Here is a 9,556-nt window from a genome sequence, read left to right as displayed (position 1 = left end):
GTTAAACACGCCATCTGAGTTACAGCAACTGGATTACTCAGATCCAGAAATAGACTACAAAATTTAGCGGTCAAGTTTGCTTAGAGCCACAAATACATCTGAGAAATGAAGAAAATTCCCGAAAAAGATCTGTTACCGAGGACTAAATTAAAATGAATTTTTAAATTGTCCGTTGGTCTGTAAACTCAAATAAACTGTAACTTAGAATTTAGTTAAATTCATAAACGATTTTATCAAATTTATATCTATAAGTTTTTTTGCTTAAAGTTATAAGTTCACATTAATAGCCGAGAGTAACAAATCTCGAATAGTCCAGATTCCCGACTATTTCGTTTCCAACTTGTCTTGGTTTTGGTTCTGTTGTAAAGATTTAACAAACTGTGAAACAATTTTATAATTGAGCAAATATTTTGCACTGTAGAGCGCACCAAACGATCTATATATAGATATATATAAATATATATTTAAAACCGAAGAAAACGTTTGATAAACATTTTAAATAAACGGCAAAATGCCTTGTGCTTTAGTTCGGCCTCAAAGCTAATTAAAATTGAATATGATATGATATAGGAATATTTATGAACGTAGTTAATGTAGCTGGGAAACCAATTATTCAAAATGAAAAAAAATGAAAAAACAAACACTGCTTCCACTCACAGAAAACAAAATAGAAACAATGAAATTGTTATAAAAGATAAATCAAAACTAATTTTAAACAAGCGAATATTGTGTATATACCGATGCAAAATATATATATAGAGAATGTACACACATGTGAAGGATGTACATAAAGATAGCGAGTGGGTATCTTAAGAAAGACTGTAGTTAACGTTTAAGACACTTTGGCCTGCGCTTATACCAATTTTTTGGGGCCCAACTTGGCCCGCCTGTTTTGGTTCAAACATATTTTGCATTGATCTGCTAGAGCTACAAACAAGTATATAGAAAAAATATTTCTAACAATTCGGAATGTGCACTTAACTAAACAAGAAAAATGAAAAATGAAAAACACGAATCCCAGAAAACCATAAAATAAATAGAACAAAATTGAATAAGCAAAAATCTCTCGCCTAAGCCCTGATCCTAAACTCTTGGCTGTATTTCTAATTGTTATTGCTTCAGGTTGAGGTTTATTGTTATTGCGCCAGCCTCCCGTCAGCGAAATCGCTCCCTAATCACTCTAAAGAAATTATTTTCTAATCTGAGGCTAAGCCATAGGATAACAGGCTTAGACCTCGACACCACAAGAACACAGACAACAATAAAATAAATCTAAGTTTACAAAACCTATTTGCGAATGTGATTTTTATATTGCCTATGGGTCCTATCAACATCTTCTATTCATACTTTTGAAGGGTAATTAATTATAAGTTTGAATGTTATTTTTAAGCTTTTTAACAAGCGTTTATTTGCGAGTGGAATTTAGCGATCTGCTCGTTACATAGTTGAGTAAACTCATGAAAAGGGCCAATTTGGGTTCAACTTAGGGACTACAGTGCTCCGCAGGAAGCGTCGTTGTGTGTGTGTGGTTGGTTGGTTGGTTGTTGCCATTCCATGTTCCAGTGAGTACAGGGATCTCCCTATTGGTAGTCCTTGCTGTCCTGGTTGTTGTTCCACGCCTGGTGGACACCGTGGTAGCTGCTCTGCTTCTGGGCGGGGGCATTGCGGCCGAAGGGGCTCTTGGGGTTCACCTGCAGGATGTAGTCGCCCTCCAGATCGTGGGCGGTATCGATGCCCATGTAGGCGCGCTTGCCGAAGCCATCGTTCTGCTTGTACTGCTGCAGGGAGTTGGCGGGGACGGCGGGGAAGCTCCTCTCGTTACCGGGACGCACTGACTCGGCGAAGTAGCGGGTGGCGCGCATGGCGGCCTCCACCACATTGCTGGCACCGGGAACACCGGCGGCGGGTCCATTGGGATAGAAGTCCACATCGCCGGAACGGATGGGGGTGCCCATGCCGTAGACGGAGGTGTGAATGGCGTCCACAAACTCGGCATCGCCGCGGGCCAATCCGGTCAGGGTGTTCTTGCTCTTGGCCACGATCTTTGAGGGGTCCAGACCGGTGACGCGGCGCAGCTTGTGTCCGGTCAGACGGGTGAATTCCTGGGCAGCGGCTCCGGCCACATGGGCACCCACATTCTGGCCAATCAGATGGATCACATCGAAGGGCACCTCCAGCTCGTTGACCATCTGGACAATCCATTTGCCGATCTTGGCGCCGGTCTTCTCAACATCGAGCATGGCATAACGCTGGTAGTTGTTCAGCTTGGCTCCCAAGTCGATCACAATGATGTCGCCGCTCTGGGTCTTGCCATTCTTCGCCTCCTCGCTGGAGTTCTCCTCGCTGCTGCTGCGCTGCCTCTTCTGCTCGCCGCTCTGGTCCTGGTAGTCCTGGCTGTTCTTGCCCTGCTGGCGCTGCTGCTGCTGGTTGTAGCGCTGCATGTAGGCCTGCACCAGCTTCTTGGTCGCCTTCTTCACGGTCTCGGTGGTCTGGGGCAGTCCGGTCACAATGATGGTCACCTCGTCGTCGCCAAAGTTCTGCTTCTGCTTCAGGCGCTGGATCATGTCGTTCAGGGGGGCAGCGATCTTGTCGCCATTGGGCTTGGGCACGTAGGCCTGGATGCCGCTGGGCACGAAGCTGGGCTCCACGTTGTGGTGGATCTGCGACAGGTGGTCTGAAAAAGGAGGCGCATTAAAATTGATAAATATTTTTCAGGCCATTACTAAGAAATTTGTTTAATACATTTTTGGAATTTTTGGCATTATTTTATAGATTTAAATATTTTTAAAGTTAGAATTTCCTTTAAAAAGCAACTTTATTTTGTAATCGAGGAGTCCTAGTAATTTTAGTATTTTCAGTAGTCTTAAATTTTCCTTTTTTTTTAATTTCTTTAATTTGTTAATTTCTTAAAAAATGAAAAATAAAAATTGTTTTAATAAGTTGCACTTACAAACTTGCTGCAGAAGCTCGGCGCCACGCTCCAGGTTCATGTTCTCCAGACGCTCAATGGTGAGGTCGTCGACGGCGGGAATGGCCTCCAGCTGGGAGCCGGAGAGCCACTGCGAGGGCTTCAGGGCCTGGTTGACGGAGTTGTCCATGCGGCCATTGGGCTTGGCCAGGGCGGCGACCGCCAGGCAAGCCAGAAGGCTCAGCACTCTCATGGGATTCATGGTTCGGATTCGGATTCGGGATCGGTTCGGTCCTGCGGATGCGACTTCAACACTGAGCGAGTTGAACTGACTTTCCGAATGCCCAAGGGCGGCTTATATACCCCCGGTGTCCGACCATTTTCATTTCCCATTTCCAGACACTCTTTCCGCTGGGTCAGGTCTAATCGGCCGACTTCTGCTGAGCAAGGGTTTCTGGGGCCTGGGAATCGGATGAGTATGCTATCGGCAAACTGAATAAATGTATATACAATGTCGGCACGGGCTTACCTCTAGCTGACCCCACTGATGACTTGGCACCTGCGGCCGACTGATAATTTTAATTTGTAATCACTTTGTAAGCTCCGCTGATTGCAACATTGTAGTTTGCCACCGGATTTAGTTAAATATACGTTAAATATCTATCAACACATATCCATCAAATCACAATTTTTCAAACACTGACTAATGTTTTTTCCCCGTTTCTTAAATTTAATTTTATATCTATTTTATTTTTTTACTTACCCTAGTACTTGCACTTTAATTTTCCATTTCCAATTCAAGGCCAATCACAGTTCATTGATTCCAGATTTTTGCCGTTGATACGTATAGTGTGGAATGTCGAATGTTTTTAGTTTCCAGGCCAGATAGTGAAGGCTCACACATATTTTAAATGGACTTAGGAAATGTATTACAGGAGCTCATGTAGTTTATTATCTCTTTGTTCTTGGACTTTACATGTCTCACAGAAATATAATATATTGCAAATTTTATATTTCAAATGTTTGTTCTCTTTATAAATCTACAAAAATGTATTTCAATATCGGTTTTTATTTACTTTTTCTGCTTTTCCTTTGTTTGCCTTATTTATAGTATTTATTATTTTAATTGAAATATGAACCTATTGTATATATTTATTTCCCATTTGTTTTAGGATTCGTTTACATTATGCTTTTATAGCTGTACTTAATTCGAGCTTGGAAAATTTAAGATGCAAATTAAGCCCTTTAAGATATATATACATATCAAATTTAATTTATAAATTATATTATTTAAATGATTTTGTGCAAAAATATATCACTAAATATTTGTCAAGGTTTGTTAGTAAAATATCACATTCTTGTATCTTATAAGATCTTATAAATAAGTCCAAGAAAAGAAATCAGAATGTTAATCCATTTTAATGCACTAATATAGTAAGGTATATACGAATTTTTAGAAAGCATTTAATCCATTAAATTTTTAAAGTATTTTGTATAAACAAAATCTTGACCCCTTCATGAGTTCAAGTCGTGGCTTTTGTCAAGCCCCCTTTATGGCTGGACCCCCTTTTGTTTACATTATGTAAGTGCTGGTCAAAGAAGTTTCCCAATAAATTTATGAGAACGAAAAAATAATAGAGCTCATCAGAAGTGTTGCAAAATCACTGACGCTGCGAATCAATATTTGTGCTGATCTAGAAATCGGTCGGCTGAATCAATTGCTTCCGGCGCGGCATTATAGTATACTAAGTATTCTACCTGGTGGTGGGTATAAAAACCCATCGAATCGGTGCAATAGGCATGCAGTACAACTTGGTACGGTGTCTGAAACAGTCGAACTTGGAAGTCACAATGAATCCTCTGCGCAGCCTTTGCCTTATGGCCTGCCTTCTGGCGGTCGCCATGGGCAATCCCCAATCTGGCCCCCGTTCCGGTCGCCGATCCAACTCCCTGGACAACGTGGAGCAGCCCAGCAACTGGGTGAGCCCCCGCGAAATCGAGGATCTGCCCGCGCTGAACCAGGTTAGCCTGAAGAAGCTGCAGGAGATGAGCCTGGAGGAGGGCGCCACGCTGCTGGACAAGCTCTGTAAGTTCGAGGATCTCTAACAGTAGCCAAAGATCTATTTAGCAATACTATATACTCCTATATCCTTTCAGACCACCTGTCCCAGTTCAACCATGTCTTCAAGCCCGATTACACCCCAGAGCCCAGCCAAATCAAGGGCTACATTGTCGGCGAACGCGGCCAGAAGATCGAGTTCAACCTGAACACCTTGGTGGAGACGGTGAAGCGCCAGCAGAAGTTCGGCGACGACGAGGTCACCATCTTCATCCAGGGCCTGCCCCAGACCAACTCGCAAGTGCAGAAGGCCACCAGGAAGCTGGTGAACGCCTACCAGCAGCGCTACAACCTCCAGCCCTACCCGACCACCGATTCCTCCAGCGAGGAGCAGCGCCAGAGGAGCAGCAGCGAGGAGCAGCAGCAGCAGCAGCAGCAGCGCAGGAAGCAGAACGATGACCAGGACGACTCGAAGACCGGAGATCTGATCGTGATCCAGCTGGGCGATGCCATCGAGGACTTTGAGCAGTACGCCACCTTGAACATTGAGCGTTTGGGCGAGATCCTTGGCAACCGCCTGGTTGAGCTGACCAACACCGTGAACGTGCCCCAGGAGATCATCCACCTGATTGGCTCCGGACCCGCCGCCCATGTGGCCGGAGTGGCTGGACGCCAGTTCACCCGCCAGACTGGACACAAGTTGCGCCGCATCACCGCCCTGGACCCCTCAAAGATCTACGGCAAGCCGGAGGAGAAGCTGACCGGTCTGGCCCGCGGCGATGCCGACTTCGTTGATGCCATCCACACCTCGGCCTACGGCATGGGCACCAGCAAGCGCCTGGCCAATGTGGACTTCTACCCGAACGGACCCTCGACCGGTGTTCCCGGTGCCGACAATGTTGTGGAGGCCGCTATGCGCGCCACCCGCTACTTCGCCGAGTCAGTGCGTCCAGGAAACGAGAGGAACTTCCCCGCCGTGGCCGCCAGCTCGTACCAGGAGTACAAGCAGAACAAGGGATATGGCAAGCGGGCCTACATGGGCATCGCCACCGACTTCGATCTGCAGGGCGACTACATGCTGCAGGTGAACTCCAAGAGCCCCTTCGGCCGCAGCACCCCCGCCCAGACCCAGGCTGGCTACCACCAGGTCCACCAGCCCTGGCGCCAGTCCTCCTCCTCCTCGTCGTCCTCCAGCCAGGGTTCCCGCCGTCACTAGGTCGCTAGTGATCGCTAGATGACAACCAGATCGCACACCCCTCACGCGAGCGAACCACTTAGCCCATCCTCATTCAGCATCGAGCGGTTAATCCTGCCACAGCTAGCATCCACTATGTATAATTACGCTTCGTTTTTTAATTCACAATAAAAAACCTTTGCATTTTTTAAATATTCAAAAGAGTTATGTTCATTTCGATAAGTTACGAAAAATCAGTTTAATACATATTTCCCAGCTAAATTTAACTTCATTCCTCGCAATAAAAACAATTGAATTTTGAAAACATCTATAAGTGTTATTCAATTCTGTAGGATATAAGGGTGTTAAAAAAAAATCAAGCGATCACTTGTTTCCTATCTATCAATTGTATTTATTTTTAATAATTGTAAGTTCCATAAAAAAAAAAAATATCCAATAATTTACCTCATTCCCTTTCATCCTTTTTCCTTTCAATTTTAATATATATAAATATATTACTTCTACGAAAAACAACCAAATCAATTGAACAACAAACATTTGGATTACACGATATGTTTATTTGATAAAGAAAGCATATTATCCATTATGGTATATAGCATACACACGCACAACCACATATATATAGCGCTATATATATGGGAGTGGTTCGGTGCCAGAGCAACGATGAACTACAGACAATATTTCTTGCTTACTACTGAGTTGGCAGGCGCAAAAAAATTGGGTTGAGATATCACTAAGCTTAAATAAGAATAATTAACGTAGAATTTCAACTTCCATCATAATAATCTTGGTCGTTTTCAACCAGAACTCAGCAGAACTAATCACAAATTGGGAAATAACATATACAACACGGTAAGGGGAATGGTATTTTTATCGATCGATGCGAAGGGGTTGTCTCCAGATGAGGTGGGTAAATGGATTTAAAGGCATATGTGGGTTTTTTGGGGCTGGGGTTTTATCAGTCTAGTCCCGGCAGGGCTGATCCGATGGCGACCAGGTGCACATCCCGCCGACTCCATCGTAGGTGAGTCCCTTGGGGCAGGTGTACTCCCATCCCACAATTCCGCCGGTCTCCTCGAAACGGGCGCAGGAAATGAACTTCCTGCAGTTCAGGGGATGTGGGAAATTACCCTGCGCCCGGCACTCGATGATGCCCCGTCCGTGGACAATGACCTTGGTGTCGCTCTTGGCCGGTCCAATGCTTCCGCTGCGCCTCCGTTGGGCCACCTGGTTCACCACCTGCCCCACCGGGAATCCCTCCTCCAAAAACTGACTGCTCGAGGTGGCCGTTATAACGGCGGATTTGCTCGGCGGACGACTGTAGACCTCGATGTATTTGTGCGGACGACGACGACTCTGCTGGCGACGGGACAGAGGGGGGGCGGAGTGTCCAGCTGGAGTGGATGACCCCGAGGATGAGCCCACAGTGGGCGTGGTGGCGGGCGTGGCTGTGGTCGACTGCGGCCGACGTGGGCGTGGTATCAACTGGCGTCCTGCAATGGATAAAAACCAATTAAATCAGGTAGGCCAACACCTTAAATTCGATTTAAGACCAGCAGATTGGGGATTTGATAAATTTTATTATTTGCTCCCTTGCTAACCTTGCCAACCTTGCATATTAAATATGTTTATATGCTCCTTAAAATCTGATAAAACTTAGAGAGAATACGAAAATAAATCTTTAAAGTGAAAACCCGTTTAGAATTTACTTATATGGAATATAGATACTTGTTGAATTGAATTTAGTCACTTACGTATGCCCTGGCTAATAGCAGGCAGTGGTGCATTGGCGGTGCTGCTGGGGGTAGTGCTGGTGCTCTTCAGTGGTTGCGGTGGTGCAGGTGGCAAAGCCAGTTCGAACTCCTCGCGCGGACGCACTTGCTCCGGGATCTGGTTGAAGCGGCTGGTGTGGATGCTCGACTTGGCCACCTGATCCTCGTCGTCGTCGTTCAAAAACAGAGTGGTGGTGGTTTCCTGTGCAGAATTTGGCACGTTGGTGGTGCGAACCGACGGTGGTGTGGTGGAAATCAGGGTAAGACGGCGCTTGAACAGGGGATTCTGGGTTCTCGGCACATCGGTGGCTAGGGGGAAACAATAATTTCCCATTAAACATAATTAAGTAAGCCATCAATCTTCTACCAAATTAAGTTATTGCATCATTATATATAAAGTGTGGGTGTGATTCATATTAACATTCTTTTTCTGGGATTTTCCGGGGCTTGTCACATATATAAAATAAATCATTAGTGTGAGATTCCCACAGGTCTACTTAACATTTTACCACTTCTTCTTTTAAAATAAAAATTAGTGTCTATATAAACATTTGTTCGAAATAATGGAAAATAAATGCTTTTTTTTCTGTCCTTATGATTAACATAACATAAAGTATTGGATATAAAACACGAATAAAAACTTTTAGAAAAATGACTAAAGAGAGATGTAGACACAACAAAAATATTTATTGTTTACTCCTAGAAGAAAATAATAAGAAATAATAATAAAGCATTTTGTAAAACCATTTTTTTAAGTTTTATTTTAGTGTAGTTTTTGAAAGATCAAGTTAAAAATGAAGTGTCTTAGTTTCAGCTTAGTTCCCTTTACAGGTGATTGGTATGATATTTTTTCAAGTGTACTTACCGCTCTCATCGCCGTTGGCCGCCGGCGCGAAGGTTGTCAGCCGACGCGTCTGAAATTGGCGTCGCAGCGCGAAGCTGGCGGGCTGGAACTTGTGTTGCTTTTGTGTGATGTCATTGCTGATGTTGCTGCTGTTGACGCTGTTGCTGTTGATGTTGCTGTTGCCAGTGCCGATGTTGCTGGTGGTTGGCGTCAGTGTTGCCGCCTCGCCGGATGCTGGTGCTCCTGCTCCGCTCTTGGCTTTCAGCTTGTTCAGGTAGATGTTGCTGCTGGTTCTCCCGCCAGCAACAGATGTTGCTGCTGGCAAGGCAGTAGTTGCTGCTGCCGCTGCCGCCGTTGTAGTTGCTGCTGCTGCTGCTGAGGGTCTGCTGCGCATTCGGTTGTATTTGGAGGTCGTTGGTGGTTCTGCAGGCTGCTGCGTGGTGATTTCAACCGCTGCCGACGTCGGCGAGTTGATAATCCGCCGGCGGACACTCAACACCGGTCGCCGCGAAACGCTGGCAGTCGTCGGTTGGCGCAGCTGCCAGTCGGTAGTCGGTGGTCGGTGGTTCACGGTACATGAAATTACAAAAAACAGACACTCAATTTAGCATTCAGTGAATTTTTGATTTTCTTGGATATTTTTTTGCAACTCGCTGCGTGATATTTGTTTTTTTTGTTCGTGCGTTTTCCTGGTGGTGTGTGCAGTCAACAACAATTCAAAAGCGCGCTACATGCTGGACTATAACAATAACAAATCATATTAATAAATTACAAATTA

The 9,556-nt window shown here is 45.0% G+C and overlaps 3 protein-coding genes across 3 annotated transcripts in view; 1 reads left to right on the top strand and 2 right to left on the bottom strand.

Annotated features, from left to right (window-relative positions):
- Positions 1–1,379: 1,379 nt before the first annotated feature.
- On the bottom strand, positions 1,380–3,244 carry LOC108051119 (vitellogenin-1). The gene is made up of 2 exons (XM_017133097.2): positions 2,951–3,244; positions 1,380–2,674 (listed from the first exon to the last, which is right to left on the bottom strand). The coding sequence occupies exons 1-2, from the start codon at positions 3,168–3,170 to the stop codon at positions 1,581–1,583; spliced, it is 1,314 nt and encodes a 437-aa protein (XP_016988586.1). The 5' UTR covers positions 3,171–3,244; the 3' UTR covers positions 1,380–1,580.
- Positions 3,245–4,714: 1,470 nt separating this feature from the next.
- On the top strand, positions 4,715–6,468 carry LOC108051077 (vitellogenin-2). Its single transcript, XM_017133028.2, has 2 exons — positions 4,715–4,994; positions 5,066–6,468. Exons 1-2 carry the CDS (start codon positions 4,760–4,762, stop codon positions 6,181–6,183), a joined length of 1,353 nt encoding a protein of 450 aa, XP_016988517.2. The 5' UTR covers positions 4,715–4,759; the 3' UTR covers positions 6,184–6,468.
- A 295-nt stretch (positions 6,469–6,763) lies between these two features.
- Positions 6,764–9,556, bottom strand: part of LOC108051111 (serine-rich adhesin for platelets) — a 36,032-nt gene continuing 33,239 nt past the window's right edge. Inside the window, 3 exon segments of the mRNA XM_017133078.2 lie at positions 6,764–7,655; positions 7,917–8,243; positions 8,800–9,316. Of these exon segments, the coding sequence (XP_016988567.1) occupies positions 7,126–7,655; positions 7,917–8,243; positions 8,800–9,316 (1,374 nt within the window). The 3' untranslated portion in view covers positions 6,764–7,125.

Source organism: Drosophila rhopaloa, unplaced genomic scaffold (genome assembly GCF_018152115.1).
Source record: "Drosophila rhopaloa isolate 14029-0021.01 unplaced genomic scaffold, ASM1815211v1 contig_3, whole genome shotgun sequence".
NCBI lineage: Eukaryota > Metazoa > Arthropoda > Insecta > Diptera > Drosophilidae > Drosophila > Drosophila rhopaloa.
The sequence above is the reverse complement of the archived record's forward strand: the minus strand, read 5'-3'. Positions and strand labels throughout refer to the sequence as shown.